This window comes from Sminthopsis crassicaudata, chromosome 3, assembly GCF_048593235.1.
Source record: "Sminthopsis crassicaudata isolate SCR6 chromosome 3, ASM4859323v1, whole genome shotgun sequence".
Lineage (NCBI taxonomy): Eukaryota > Metazoa > Chordata > Mammalia > Dasyuromorphia > Dasyuridae > Sminthopsis > Sminthopsis crassicaudata.
In genome coordinates, this window is record NC_133619.1 from 641,880,613 (window position 1) to 641,897,543 (window position 16,931).

At 33.7% G+C, this 16,931-nt stretch overlaps 1 protein-coding gene across 1 annotated transcript in view; it reads left to right on the top strand.

Annotated features, from left to right (window-relative positions):
- The window catches only part of LOC141562607 (vomeronasal type-1 receptor 4-like), a 37,472-nt gene that overhangs the window by 9,162 nt on the left and 11,379 nt on the right, over positions 1 to 16,931 (top strand). The window contains exon 3 of the mRNA XM_074302612.1: positions 6,121 to 6,225. Within this exon, the coding sequence (XP_074158713.1) occupies positions 6,121 to 6,225 (105 nt within the window). The remainder of the gene's footprint in view (positions 1 to 6,120; positions 6,226 to 16,931) is intronic.

Genomic DNA, 16,931 nt, shown 5'->3' on the forward strand with positions numbered 1-16,931 from the left:
GTAATCTTGGATCATTCACAATTGGTTATCTTATTGTGCTGCTCTTACTTTGTACATAATACATTTCACTTTGTATTAGTTTGTGTAAGTTTTTCCAGCTTTTTTTCAGAGCATCTTGTTCTTAATTTCATCACATACTACAATTTGTTCAGCCATTCTCTAAATTATAGCTATCCCCTCAATTTCCAATTCTTTGTCACTATAAAAGAGCTGCTATAAATACTTTGCCTTTTTTATTTTTATCATTTTGGGGATACAGAATAAGAAAGCATTTTAGGTCAAAGTTTATGCCCTTTGTGCATAGTTCCAAATTGCTCTATATGATGGTTGAATCAATTTACAACTCCACCAACAATGCATTGTTTCATTTTTTCCATATTCTCTCCATTTTTCATTTTCATTTTTGTCCTAATTCAACCATTCTGTAGAGCAATTTGGAACTATGCTCAAAGGGTTCCAAATACATACATACAAAGGATATGTTCATGAAATACCACTCCTGTAATCTATACCATAAAGAGATTACTAAAAAATAAAAAAGGAGCTGCATATGTAATAATCCTTAAAAGAACTCTTCCTTATTAGGGCAAAGAATTGAAAATTGAGGGAATGTCCATTAATTGGGGAATGACAATGTAAGTTGTATGTGATTGTGATTGAATACTGTTGTTTTATAATATGAACAGGATCCTCTCAGGAAAACTAGAGAAGGTTCACATGAACTGATAAAAATGAAATGGGGTGAGTGGGAGAACATTATATGCAATAATAGCAATGTCCTATGATGATCAACTATGAAAGGCTTATTTCTTCTCAGAAATATAATGATACAAAACAATTTCCATAGACAAAGTGATGAAGTCAATGCAGATCAAAGTACAAATTTTTCTTTATTTCCCTTGCTCTTTTGTCTATTTCTTTCATAATATAACTACAAAATTTATTTTGTATTTTATGAGGTATAACAAATTGCTTGCCTTCTCAATGATTGGGGTACAGAGGGAGGGAGGGAAGAAGAGAATTCAGAATGCAAGTATTTTTTAATGTAATAAAATTAATTTTTTTTAATATTTTTTATTCATTTTTCCAAATTATCCCCTCCCTCCCTCCACTCCCTCTCCCCGATGACAGGTAATCCCATACATTTTACATGTGTTACAATATAACCTAGATACAATATATGTGTGTAAATACCATTTTCTTGTTGCACATTAATTATTAGCTTCCAAAGGTATAAGTAACCTGGGTAGATAGATAGTAGTGCTAACAATTTACATTCGCTTCCCAGTGTTCCTTCTCTGGGTATAGTTATTTCTGTCCATCATTGATCAACTGGAAGTGAGTTGGATCTTCTTTATGTTGAAGATTTCCACTTCCATCAGAATACCTCTTCATACAGCATTGAAGTGTACAGCGATCTTCTGGTTCTGTTCTTTTCACTCAGCATCAGTTGATGTAAGTCTCTCCAAGCCTCTCTGTATTCCTCCTGCTGGTCATTTCCAGAATGCAAGTATTAAAAAAGTGATAAAATTATTTTTACATGTAATTGGGGAAAATATTGAAGAAAAATGTACAAAGAAATGCTTGAAAATCATTGTCTCCCCCACTTAATTTCCATATAATCTAAACAAGATGGCAGAATAAGTATTTTTCTGATTACCAACCTCTCTGGAACAAAAATTATTCTCCAAAGATAAAGCAACTCCATATTCTATGAAGTAGCTTTTTAAACTGTGGGTCATGACCCCATATGGGGCTATATGATTGAATATTGGAGTAACAAAATTATGATTTATTATCAGTAAGTATTTGATTTGAATACCTATATAGCTGAAATCATGTAAAAATTTCTTGGGTGCCAAAGGGATAGCAAAAAAAATAAAAAATAAAAATTTAAGAAGCCTTCATATAGGACACTAAGAATCAAAAAGAATATTGAAAAAAATTTCCCAGAAGCTGATGATTATTGACCCTGAGGTCATTCATCATGTCTCCCCCATCTTGTGCACTAACTATCAGCAATAAACCTACACTAGCAGACCCCAGAACATAGCACAGATTTTCATCAAAATTCACTCAAAATCCACTCCTACAACCAGTTCCTTCCTCCTTTCAAGTGATGTGCAGACTGGTTTCAGACTGAAGAAGGTTTCTTAGTCTCAATAGGCAGCTTGGCCCAAGCTTTTCAGAAAGAAAAAAGCTTTCTAGGTTCTAAATCATTCTAGTTGTATGACTTTGAACAAATTAATTACTTCCTTTCCTCCATATTGCTTAACTACAGAATAGGAACAATAAGAGTTTTACATTAGTTAAGAAGTCCATTCCGCCTATTTCACTTTTGATTTTTCACATTTTTTTCAACACCCTCAAAAATATTTTTCTTCCTGAGAATTTCATTTATAAAGAATTGGATTTCTTCATCTTTTTTCAGTTTTTTTTTTCTTTAGTACCATTTCCACTGCTTTAAAATTGATGTTAAAATTGAATGTTAAAATTGAAATCTAGAATACAGTGTACTCCACTGTTGTTGATGAGGAAAATTATTTATAAAAGTATATACAGATCTCTGAAATAATTTGTTCATCTATGTCTTCCATCCATTTTCAGACTTAAATGTTTGACAATGTTTAATTAGATCCTTTGACAGACAAATATTGTATTTCTTTTTTTAAAAAATATACTTCTTTTTGCTCCTATATTAGGTAACATTACTTTTAATTTTCCAGCATCCTTGTCAACAATTGAGTAAATATAAAATGCTATTTTCTTTTCTTTTAGATAATGAAAATGGTATGTCAATGTTACCTAAATCATTATCCTTATGGTTCTTCTGGAGATTGTTTTTTTTTTTGGTTCATTTTCTCTCAAAATCTAGATTCATTTCACCATTTAATTACAGTTTTCTTTGAATTTTCATGTCTATCAAATGATAAATCTGCTCCTTATTTTCTGTGTTTTTGGAAAAGACTTTGTCAGACATTTTCTCAGACTCATTTTCCATTCTTATACAATTAAGAAGCTAAAGCAAATGAGGAAATATTCAGTTTTAGTTCCTACCTCATTTATTTTATGTAAATTCAACTGTGTCCTAATTATAGAAAGACAATCTTTTCCTATTTCCCTTATTGACTAAGTAACCTCCTCACCACAATAGTACTTCCAAAACTTGTCATCTTTCCTCAGTGTTCCAATAGCTCCTCTCCTCTCCACTCCTCTTTTAAAAAACAACTTTGCCTCATTTTTAATTGAAAAAGAGATAACCCAAGACCTTTTTCTTCTTCTTTCTTCTTCATCTCAAATCAGTCAGATATCTTCCTTTTTTATCTTTTGCTTTACTCATATCAAGAAGTAGTTCTCTTTTTAAGATAATCCTTATCGATATCTCTGTAGACTTTGACATTATGGATGACCTTCTCCTTGATATTCTTTGTTTTAATGATCTAATATCTTTTGATACTTCTTCTACCTACCTGACTGCTCCTTCTTAATATCGTTTGCTGAATCTTTATTCAGGCTAAACACTGATTTTCCATTGTCTCTAACATTTACTCTCTTCATTTCTTTATTTACAATTTTGCACTTTGTCAGCTTATTCAGATTATATATGATAACTATAATATAAAATATATGATGATTCAAATTGTTTAATCAGCACTAACCTCTCAACTATTTTCTAGTCTCACACTAGCTTATTAGACAGCTTGATTTAGGGTTTCTGTTGACATCTTAAACCTATCCAAAATTGAACAAATATGTATTTCCCTCAAAATACTCTGATCTCTGAAACTCTCCCAATTATTTTTGAGAATATCAATATTTTTTCTAGTCACCCAAACTCACCAAATGGGTTTCATCTTTCTGACTTATACTCTCTAATCGGGCCTCTCCCCATATCCATTTGGTCATCAAGACCTATTGATTTTACTTTTATAACATCTGTCTTAAGGACCAACCCCTTTTTCTTCTTATTCTTCCAACAACCTGGTGCAAGACTTCACCACCTAATTGTTACAATATTGTGCTAATTGGTTTCTCTGCAAAATATTTTCTCCAATTCATCTTCCACTCCATAAAATTATTTTCTCAAGGCATAGGACTGATCAAGTCTCTCTTCTCCTCAGTGGAATCCAGTGCTTCCCTATCATCTCTGGGATCAATATAAAATCCTGTCTTTCTCACTTCTCTTCCTATCTTTTCAGTTTTCTCACATATGAAAGCATTCCTCTGACACCCAGGCAAGTACTCTGTAATTCTCTGACATTTTCCTCCTTAAATTTTACAAAGAAGACTTTCAGTCTCCTGACAATGGACATTTTTATTATCTATGCCCCATTGCTGAAGTTAATGCTCTTTTCTCTGCCTTCTTCCTTCACTGTATTCCTTCAAATTCCCAATAAATCTTACCATCAGATGGAAATTTACCTAATGCCTCTTCTGATTCTCCTCCAGTCTAGTGTCTTCCCTTTGTTGATTGTCTCCAATTTATTTAATATGTCGCTTTTTTCCTTTATACTTCTTTGCATGCCATCTTCCCCTTCAAACCTGACCTCCTTCAGAGTAAAAACTAACTTCTGACTATCTTGGCTTTTGGCACATTGTTTGACACATAGTAAGTGCTGAATAAAATGTTTATTGAATGGTTGACTGAATAAATGGCTTCTTAGGTCCTTTCCATTTCTAAATCTGTGATTTAGGATCCTCTCTGAAGAGTGGTCAGAGTGATTAAATCAACTGGAAGCCTGGTTCCACTTGCAAAGCCTTGGAGAACCAGAGTTACTACTATAATAGAATGAAAATGAGTAATTTAAAAGAAATTAGATAGAAAATAATAATGGAATGTTGTATATGAAGAGGCTATCTAATTGTTCACTGTTGTCTGAGATATAAATTATGAAGTAATTATCAGAGTGATTGGAAAATGTTAGGCACTGCTTAAATGTTATCATATGATGTATTAATTACTGTTATTTTTATTGTTATATTGCAATTTTGTTATTACTTTTTAATGCATTGTGCCCTCCTGAGGGCATACTGCTATAATTCTTGTTTACATCAATTTTCATATATTCTTTTATCCTTTATAGACCTTAGTTACAGAAAAGAATGACTTTTTATTTCCAGCCATAAGACTTTAGACATAACCTACATATAATTTTCATGTAACAATTAATTCTTTATTAACTACTTGATTCTACATATTTGTCTTTTTTCTTTTACACTGAGATGGCAAACTTTATAGAAATGTACATAAAACACTTAATTAGCAGACTTGTTTGTTGCTTTGAGATATAATTAAATTGATCAATTATTAAAACTTTGCAAAAAGGTAGGCGTATTTTCTCTTTTAAAGATGTTTTATTTCATTAAATGGTAGGATAACTTTTGTGATTCACAAAACATGTTCAACTTGAGGCTTAAAATATCTTTGACAATCTCTTTTGCAAAATAAATGTAATAAAATTTTGATTTCTCACATCCCAGATATTATTTGTCTGAGTTTGTCACTAGATTATAATTAATAAAGATAACAATCATTAATAAGCAATAATTGAGTAATATATTATATGTTTTAGAGACTGCAAGACTTTTGCGTTATTATTTCATGTGATCCTTGTATAAACCTTGTAGAGTAATACTATTAGTATATTTAATGATAATTAAATATGAGATAAGATGATTGTCTTATCTAGGGTCACAGAACCTTTTATGGTAGTTCCACATTTTAAGCTGTCATTTTTATCTTTTTTATTCATGATATATTAATAGTGCATTGTGAAAATATTCCTACCCACCTAACCTTTTGAAACTAAACTTGTGAATTCATTTTTCTAGCAATGAAAAGCAATGAAAATGTGAATTCATTCTTTTAGCACCAAAAGAAAAATTCTCCATATTAGAAGATAGATTTCTGGTATCATATCTATATGATTTTCTATTATTTTGCTAACTTTCATATCCTTACTATCAAGTGAAGATACAATCAAAACAATCTCAGTACTTTAAGTTCTGTTATATCATAAATCAGATCAATGCTAGGATTATCCCAAAGTTCCCTAGAGGGAACTCCGTTCTCTTAAGAACATTCTTTATAAACTTGTCAAATTTTTCATCTTTTCCTAGAATTTGTTAGCAGTGACTACAGTTTTCAAGACTTGGAGAAAATGATGCTTAGTGACTTGGTGTTGGGTGTTTTCTTCCTTATTCAGATGGGAGTTGGGATTCTTGGTAATGTCTTCCTTCTGACCCTATACATCTCGATTTTACTCACTGGCCACAGGCTAAGGTCGATAGAGTGCATTTTTGCTCACTTAACTTTAGCCAACTCAAAAGTGATTCTCTCCAAGGGGATCCTTCAGCTGATTGCCTGCTTTGGAATCAATAATTTCTTAGATCTTCTTGGGTGTAAACTTATAATTTACTTCCAAAATGTATCCCGGGGTGTTTCCCTCAGCATCACCTGCCTCTTGAGTGGTTTTCAGGTCATCACCATTAGTCCAAGTAATTCCAGATGTGCAGCACTCAAAATCAAAGCTTCAAAGTCTATTGTCCCTGCCTGCTTTTTCTGCTGGGGCTTCTTCCTGGTGGTAAATTTTGTTTTGCTTGGAAGTATGCATAATTCAAGGTACATGAATAATAACACAAAGATGTGGAATCTGGGATATTGCTCAATTTTAATTCCTACCTCTTTCAGTCCTGCACTTTTTGCAATTGTCTTTTTAATCCCTGATGTTATTTGTCTGGGATTCATGATCTGGGGCAACGCTTATTTAGTTCTTTTCTTGCACAGACATCATCAACAAGTCCAACATATTCACAGTTCTCATGTTTTTCCAAAAACTTTCCCTGAGAAAAGAGCCACCAAGGCTATCCTTCTCCTTGTGAGTACATATGTCTTCTTTTATTCTATTAATTCTGGCTTGTCAATTTATTTCTTTAAAATGGATAAACATCAGCCCTGGTTTGTGCCTACACTGAATCTCCTAACAGTATGTTTCCCAGCCATTAGCCCTTTTGTACTGATCTTCTCTGACTCTCGAGTTCTCAAATATTGGTATGCTCTGTGGCAGAGGACACCTTCCTTCTCCTAAGCCACACTGTCCTTACCCTTCAAAGAAACCTGTTGTAACACTATGGTAAACTAATATCTTTCAGAAGTTGATGGGAGAGAGGCAAGGTCACTGGAATTTAAGGACTATAGAATTTACCCATTAGAACCTCTGTCATCATGTAGTCAAACTTTTTCTTCTTTTAGAATGGAGATATTGTGTATGGTGCCTTTGGTGACACAGATTCAAAATAACATAATCTTTAAGCTTACATCTCCAGATTTCAACCTACTTTTCCTTCTGTTAGACAAATTATGTGAAACTCAAATAGAAACAGAATTCACTGAGCCATACATTAGTGTTCCTTAGTTTTGCATCATAACTATGTTTTAAAATCTAGTGTTAAGGGCAATTAAATGATTTGGCGTATAGAGCACTGGCTCTGGGGTCAGGAGAATGCAAGTTCAAATCCAGGCTCAGACACTTAACACTTTCTAGATGGGTAACCTTGGGCAAGTCACATAATCCCAATTGCCTTGCAAAATAAACAAATAAATATAAAGAAATTACTTAGTGGAATAATTTGAAAAAAATGTAATATTATCTGGTTTTAAAAATTCAAGTGGATAGAACACTGGGACATGAGTCAGGGAGACCTGAATTCAAATCTACACACAGACATTTCCTAATTGTGTGCAAGTCACTACACCTTTCATTGCCTGGCAAAAATGAGTTCACTGTATCCACTGAAGAAGGAAAACAAACCACTTTTTTGCCATAAAAACCTCAAATGCATTCACCACTGGACAGATGCTACTGAAACAACTAAAAAACATAATTTACATTTCATTTTTACTCATTTTGTTATTTAGTTCTAATTAAATTTTAAGCCCATACAAGTCAAATTTAGGCCTGTAGTGGATTTTAGTGCAGTCCCCTGGTATTGTGTTTGACACCTTCACATTGGACCATACAAGTGCTCATGTAGTATAATAAACATATTTTTTTTATTTCTCCTCCTCATCTTGACTTAAGTTGAAAAGGTTTGCAGTTACTGCATTTGGAAATATTGTATGGAAAATTAAGTACTGAAATTGGAAAGAGGAATGCTTGAGATCTACTCCTGTCTCTGTTATTTAGAAGCACCACAATGTTTTTTTAAAATCTTGAACCTACTTAAGTTTCAGTTTTCTCCTTTGTATAATTATAATAATATTGGTTCTCATGTCACTGCAAAAATATATTTCAAATTAAAAAACCTTTGAAAAACTGAAAATTGTTGTTAATTTTACTCTTCTCTGATATCTTCAATTTCTCAGAGACTCATGCTTTAATTTATTATAATTTTAGCTTCACGTCATGGAAAAGTAAGACTGATGCTATCTAACTCCTGATATAGGATATAGACTCCAAATACAAAATTATATTATTTAGATAGATATGTAGATCTTAATTTATGCTTATATATGTGTACATGTAACACAGAAATATACATACTTCTTATGAGAAATCAAAGTTAAGGTATTTATATATTGTAATGTCTGGGCTAGCTGGTCAAAGATGGAGTCTGGAATCTGGCATCTTCTCTTGTGTTTGTGCCTGAAAACTACAACTGAGAGAGAATTTCCAGTTGTCCCTTAAATACTTCAGTATAATTACATCATTACACCACATTGAGCTATACCAGCTGTAGAACATTACATCATTACATCACATTAAGTATTACACTAAGTATGTGCTTAGCTACAGAATTATTATCTCATCAATCATACTGAGTCTTAAGTACAGAGTTTCAGAGATCAGGCCTTCTATAATAAATATTTACTGTGAAAAGATTTTAATTAATATTATTTCTACTGCATTTATTCTACAATGTAACATTTTATGCCATATTAATTCTATAATTGGATCTGTAGCCTCCTGGTTTGAGTTGACTCCAAGAATCCAGCTAAGTTAGCTTAAAGATCACTTAGTTTTGAATAACTGTAATTTTTCATCACTATATCCCTTAGAATAATTTATAAATATATAACATATAATAAATAAATGCAAGCAAACATCAACAGAAAGCATGAAAATGCTATGTTGTGGTCCACACTTAGTTCCCACAGGCCTCTCTCTGGGTGTAGATGACTTTCTTCATCACTGAAAAATTGGAACTGGTTTGAATCATCTCATTGTTGAAGAGAGCCACATCCATCAGAACTGATCATCATATAGTCTTCTTGTTGCTATGTATAATGCCAAGATCCTTTTTTATTGTGTGTTTTAATGAAGAGAGTCTCCTCCTTCTCTGAGGTTCTCTGATTCTGCTGAACTTGCCAGAGTGATTTACTTTGTTAACAGTAACATCACACTGATCTAGCTTGGGGACTGTACTTCATTCTATCTTTATTATATTTCCTCACTACACTCTATCTACATCTAAATATTTGTATATTTATTTTCACCTAAATTTAGATATCATTTACATGGGCAATGAGGAAAACATTTTTGCATTATTTTACATAATTCTATGAATTTTTTCTAGTTTGAAATAGGACAAAAATATTTTTCTATTTGACAAAAACAATATTAGTATAGAGGGTACATAATAATATTGATATAATAATATTAAAATAAGGAATAGAGATGAAAAAACCCAGTCTCATGAAATGATTCTATTTTATTCTCACTTGAGTTTCAGTAATTTAACCAGTGAATCTTGGAATTAGTTAACTTATTAGAATAAGTGGAAAGAAGTATCAATATAAATTATTTGACACTCCGTTGAAGCCAGTAGTATAAGTGAAAGACATTCTACAACATATACAAATTGCTGCTAGATATAATAAATTGTTGTCCTTTGAATTATATTGCTAGCTTAGAAATTGAAGGCATAATGCTTATAAAAGGGCATAGTGATAGATAATCTGGACAAAATCATTCCCTTAATCTCCCACATATAACATTTAGCACCTTGTGCTATAAAAGTTTGAAGAAAGAGATTTTAGTAAGAAGATTTAAAGAATAATAATTCAGGAGGTTTTTTTGTTTTGTTTTTGTTTTTTGTTTTTTGGGCTTTTTTTGTTTGTTTTTTTCTGGCTGCTTGTAGTGCTTTATCCTTGGTCTGATACTTCTGGAATTTAGCCACAATATTTCTTGAAGTTTTGATTTTGGGATCTCTTTCAGTAGGTGATTGATGAATTCTTTCAATGTCTATTTTACGTTGTTTCTATAATATGTGGATAGTTCTCTTTGATGATTTCCTGGAAAAAAGTAATTAGGCTTTTTTTTAATCATAATTTTCAGAGAGACCAGTAATCTTTACATTATCCCTCCTAGATCTGTTTTCAATGTCTTTGTTTTCCCTAGTAGGTATTTTACATTTTTTTCCATTTTTTCATTTTGTTGGTTTTGCTTGATTGACTCTTGGTGTCCCCTCAAGTCATTCATTTCCATTTGTTCAATTCTGATTTTTAATGAATTGTTTTCTTCATTTACTTTTTTATTTCTTTTTGTAATTGTTCGATTGAGTTTTTAAATGAGGTGTTTTCTTTTATGGAATTTTTTTTATTTCACCAATTTCATTTTTTAAACAGCTATTTTCTTTTTTCCAATTCACTAATTCTGTTTTTCATGGAGTTGATTTCTTTATCCATTCTATCTTTTAATGAGTAGCATGACTTATCCAGACCCTCATACAAAGCTTGCCTTTCCTTTCCTCATTTTTATTCTAGTTCTCTTTTAAGAGCCTTTTAAAATTTCTTCTATGACAGTCTTCTGTGATGGAGATCAGGTTGTTTGACTATTTGGGGTTTCATCTGAAAACAATCTGTTTTTAGTCTCTTCAGGTTTTGAAGTCTGCTCTCTTACATTATAGAAGCTATCTATAATCAGAGCATGCTTTGCTTTTTTACTCATTTTGAAAACACACATACACACACACACACACACACACACACACACACACACACACACACACACAAGAAAACTGCAGTCTGCTTTTGGGGCAGTGTGGTATTACCAAGATTCCTAAACAGACAACAGGAAGTAGCAATGAAGCAACAGTGGGACAGCAATGATTGTGCTGGGATCAGCATCTGCACTGGGATCAGTGGTTGCATTGAGATTTTGCTGAGTCCCTCCCAGTGCTGGGTGGGTGTAGCCAGGTCCAGAGAGACTCTAGCATTTTGGGTTATAGTCTTTACCCCTGTATTTAGAATACTCTACTAATCTACTGGCTTGAGAGTAGGTTACACTGTAGAAAAGATGCCCCCAGCAAATTTTCAGCCTGTTAAGAACACATCTCCCCTCCCCCTTCCTCTGGTTTACTTAGAATGAGTTCTGTGCTCTCACTACCTACGTACCTGATTCTGCTCCTGCCCTTCCTTCATTGCATCCCTGCCTGCAAGCAAAAATAGACCTTTTCTGGTGAATTTTGAGATTACCCTCTATTACTAAAGTGTTGTACTCCCAATATTCATGGGTTTTAACAGTCAAGCCTAACTCTGAGGTTGAGGTTCATCAAAATTAGTTTGAGAGTAAAGGAGAGTTTAGTTAGACACATATCCTCTCAGCAATCTTGGCTCCTCCCCTTTTATTTGTCTTTTAATTTCTTTTATAAGCACTTCCAAGGAACCTCCTTGGGTTTGAGACAAATTCATATCACTCTTTGAATTAGAGCATAAAAACTCAAAATCAAATGCAGAAAGGCAGAAATAGTAAGTGCATTTTATTAAAATTAAAAACGTACTTAAAACAAAATGTGAAATTATGAAAATAAAAGGAGAGATTAATAAAAGAAAAGAAAAAATGTTGAATTAATAAATAAAACTAAGAATTGGTCTTATGAAAAAAAAAACAAGAAAATAGATAACCTCTACTTCCTTTCATTAGAAAAAGGAAAGAAAAAAATCTAATTGGTATTATCAAAAATGAAAAGGGATATGCCAATAAATCTGATAATCTTAGAGAAATGGAGGAATACTCACAAAAATATAAATTGCCCAGATTTTAAGAAAAGGAAATAAATTACTTGAATAGTCCCATTTAGAAAAACAAATAGAACAAGATATTAATCAACAATCTAAGAAAAATCTGGCTGTACAAAATTTTCCCCAGCTTTCTCCTTCCCTTTTAATTTTGCCTACATGTGCTTTGTTTGTGCACAAACGTTTTAATTTGATGAAATGAAAATTGTCCATTTCATATTTCATAATGTTCTCTAATTCTTTTTTATGGGCCAGAATTCTGAACTTGAAACAAAGGATGTTAATGGAATTGATGAAGACACTGGTAGTTCAGTACATGTAAGTTAGTACTTAATATAGTTCTACAAGATTCAGACCTATGATAAGAGAGCCCATAAGCTCAAACAAATTCAGCCAGGGGCACAGCCAGAGAAGACAAATGGACAAAAGGCTTGAGAATAGAGCACAAGCCCTTGGACTTAGATTCATTTATTGCATCTCATACCACCTTGTTGGCAGGCTTTCCTCCTGCACTTCTTCACTGAAACCAAGACTTCAGAAGGGCTCTAAGAGAACTGGCCGAACCCCAAGTGAAGGAGATAACAAAGGATTTCGACGTTCACGCCTGGATACTCAAGGGATTACTGAACTGAAAAGGCTGCTCCCAGACACCCCAAGAAAACCAAACCAAAAAGGAACAATACATATATAGGATAGTAATGGTATTGTTAGATTTGTTTCTTTGTTGGCTATAGTAATTCCTTTAATATATTTTTCTTAGTTTTAAAATGAACATTTCTAGAACTATATTGAATAATAATGGTCATAATTGGCATCCTTAATTCATCCCTCATCTTATGGGAAGGTTTCTAGTCTCTCAGTCACAGAGGTCAGAGAACAGCAACTGCCTGTTTGTCTCCTTGTATCATCCTCTAACAAGAGGAGATGCATTCTGGGTTGGACCTCCAGCAGACACTTTCAGGTGGCTCCCATGTATTCCAACACCTCCCTTGTATTCCAACAACAGATAATGCTTGCTGGTCATTTTAAATAGATACTGCTTATCATTTTAAGAAATGCTCTTTATTGTTATGCTCTTGTGACTCACACATTCTAAAGAATGGGTGAATCAGCATCTGTTGGGATAATCATAAAACTACTATTGGTTTTCTTGTTGATACTTTCAACTGTGTTGATGGTTTTTTCAAAGCAAGCATCTGCTAAGAAAGGGTTTTTAAGAGGCAGAGGTGTGTCTAGATTGTGGACTTTTAGTTTTCCAAATTCTTTCAGTTTCTCTGATATCTCTAGAGACAGAGAGTGAAACAAAAGAAAGCCTTTTGTCAAATTGCAGCAATTTGTAAGGAATTGTGCCTGAGCAAGGTAGAGCTCTAACAAGGACCCAAGCCTAAAGTGGCTTGGATGTTCACAGCAAGACAGGGAAAGAAAAAAAAAAGTCCCGGATTCCCTGGTAGGAATACAGATTTCTCAGACAAACACTATGAGAGCAGCTGAGAACCCAGATTGTTTCTGAGAGACTTGAATAGGTTAAGATTAATTTGGGGGTTCCATTTTTCAGGGTTTCTGTTTTCAGGGTTCCCTGAGTAGGCCACCACATGATGAGAGTTAGGAAAAGGGGAACTCTTTTTGGTTCAGCGCAAGGATAGTCTAGTGATGGTGCAGAGTCCCCTGTAAAGGAATTTACAGGCCTGAAAATCTGGATAGATAAAAAAGATTTATTGTACGAGTTTGAAAGTAAGGGTAAAAGTAGAAAGATGCCAGGGCCAGAGGTGGTCACTGGGCAGAGAGGAACCCTTACATGGCTAGAAGAATTCCATGTTTGGGGGGGCTCCTGCAATGAGTGGACTTTCAGGGTTCCCCTTTTTATAATTTTGAAGGTGGGTGGAGTCCCAGGCTCCTGGCTGGTTGTGGCCAGGTTTAGCATTGAATAAAATTCAATGGGTTTTTAAATAAGGAAGAAGCTGTTTGTGGGGGTTGGGGAAACTTGAGCAGATAGTGGGGGGCTGTGAAAGCCCAAGTTAGCTCACATCTGGTGGGGGCTGGTAAAGCCCGGATATCATTGGAATTCAAAAAGGGTGCTTTTTGACCAGGATTTGTGAATCAAACATCCTAGCTTCTTCAGCCATGGTAGGGGGGAGGTTGGGAATCAGAAAGGAATCTTAAAGGGACCTCAACCCCCAGAAATAGCATGGGCACTTTCCAGGTCACTCAGACCACAGACATCAAGGATATTTGGAAGATAATCAAGAAAGGTTGGAGCACTACTACATGAGGGGAACTTCAATAAATCAGAAGCTTCAGCTTGATTTTGGAAGACACTGAATTAGCATTGATCACAGCAGCAGCAGCAACAGCTGCAGCTTCTGAGATCTCAGCCCACAGAAGGTAAGGGAGTCAACTGGTGAGAAGATTATAGGGGTGTCTTTGCTACCCCTGAGGCAGGACTCTAGTCTTTTGCTCATACTCAGATTTGGGTTTCAGTGCTGGCTCAGAATCACATGATGAGGAAGAGAACTAACACACTAAAACTATACTCAGAGTAGAGCAAGGATCCTCCTCAGTCTTCCAGAGAAGAAAATAATTCTTGTGGTCAATCACAGACCAGAGTGTAGACCAGAAGAGTCAATACACTTCTTTTTAGAGCATATCACTTTGGAAAAACTGAAAATGTACAATTTCCCAGAAAGATCTCTAAAAACAGCTGCACACTTGAAGCTTGGGACATTGCACACACTACTCAAAAAAAAGAGGCTTATGTGAACAAAGAGTTAAAATTTAAAGAACAAGCTGGGGAAATGTTCAAACAATTCTGGCCATATAAATTTAATATGGTAACAGGGATGATCAAAACACAAATTCAGAAGAGAATAACAAAGTTAAAGATCTTAAAACCAAAGCCTTCAAGGGAAAAAAATCCCCAAAGAGTAAATAATATAATACACACTCAAGGTGTATATACAAATCTATTTTACCTTGTAGGAAAGTAGGAAGGGAATAGGATACAGAAAGGGGGAAGGTTCATAACAGACAGAGCACAATGGAGAGGGGGAATAGTAAGTAACAAAGTATTTTTTGATGACAGATAGGTGGAAGGAGAGCATTAATAGAATAAATGGGGAAGAATAAAATTAGCAATAGTAAGTAAGAATTCATTTCTAGTTAGAGGTAAATGAAGATAGTAGGTTGATATGGGAGTGGGTATTTTTGGTTTTGGTTCTAGGACAGAGTTAAAAACAGAAGGAAGAAACTGAGGTCAGGGACACCATCATCCATTGAGCAGGACTAGAAGTGATTACACTAACAACTTGCTACGAATATTTTTTTTGAATAGCAAGCATAGAAGAAAGAATCTAACCATAGGAAATTACTAGGGTAATGGAGAAAACTCACATTCATCTTCAAAAGATAGTGAAGTTTAAAAAAAAAAAAAAGCACTCCTTCCTTAAAGAATCATGAAAAATTATCATCTTCCTCAAAAGAATTCATAGAAAGGCTCAAAAAGACTTTAAAAATCTAATGAAAAGAAATTGAAGATTTTTTTAATGAAACAATCCAAGAAAAAAAATAAAATGATTATGAAGTGAAAGTTAACTAACTAGAGAAAAGATCCATAATCTTAAAGAAGAAAATGACTGAAAACTAGAATTAAGCCAGAAAAATTATGAAACTAAGAAATAATAAAAAAAGAAAAAGAACAAATTGAAACAGAAAAGAATGTGAAACATCTCATAAACAAGTCATCTGAAGAATTGATCAAGAAGGGAAAACATAAGAATAATCTGACTAATTGAAACCTACAATAAAAATATTTTGATACAATAATTTATTTTATCATCAGGGCAGTTAGAAGTGTACACAAACACACACACACACACACACACACACAGGGAGTAGGTTTGAGTATCTGAAGGGATAATATTTAATAAATAAAATTAAGGGCTGAGAAAGGAACATGCTGGAATAAAGGGAAAGGGAGAGGGGGAATGACATAAGTTATCTGCCATAAATGAGGAAAGAAAAATCTTTTACAATGGAGAGGAAAACAGAGAGAAAAGAGTGAGAGAACCTTACTCTTGTCATAATTGACTCAAAGAGGGGATTATAGACTATGGGTATAGAAATCTGTTTTAGCATATGAAGGTGATTAAAAAAGGAGGGGATAACAGTAGAGAAGGTGCATTGTGGGAAGGTGTGGTCAGAAGCAAAACAGTTTATAAGGAGGGACAGAATGAAAGGAGAGAGAGAATAGAATATGCAGAGAGGAATATAGTTAGCAATAGAAATTATGAAAAGAACTTTCTAGAAAGTTTCTCTGATGAAGGCCTTATTTCTCAAATATATAGAGAACTGAATCAAATTTGTTCTTGAAAAAAACATTTCCCACTTAATAAATGAACAAAATATATTAAATATACCCATAGAGCTATAAAATCATGCATATCCTTGGATCTAAAAATCCTACTACTAGGCATGAATCCCAAAAGAGGTTATGAATTTTTTAAAAAGGATCTATATGTACAAAAATATTTGTAGCAGCTTTTTTGGAAATTGAGAGGATATCCATCTATTGTAGAATAGAAGAATAAATTTTATTATGTGATTATGATGGAATATTGTTCCATAAGGAATAATAAGCAAGATACTCTCAAAAAAACCTCGAAAGTTCTCCACAAACTCAAGCAAAGTGGAATGCGCTGTGTATAAAGAAATAGCAATGTTGTGGAAGGATCAGCTATGAATAATTGCTGTTCTCAGTAATACAATGATCCAATATATCCTGGAGGATTTATGAAAAATGCTCTTCATCCTCAGAGAAAGGACTGATTGGGTCTGAATGCAGACTGGAGCACTTTTTTTTTTTTTTTACTTTATTACTCTTGAGGATTTTTGTAAGGGGAAGATAAATATTTTCTTT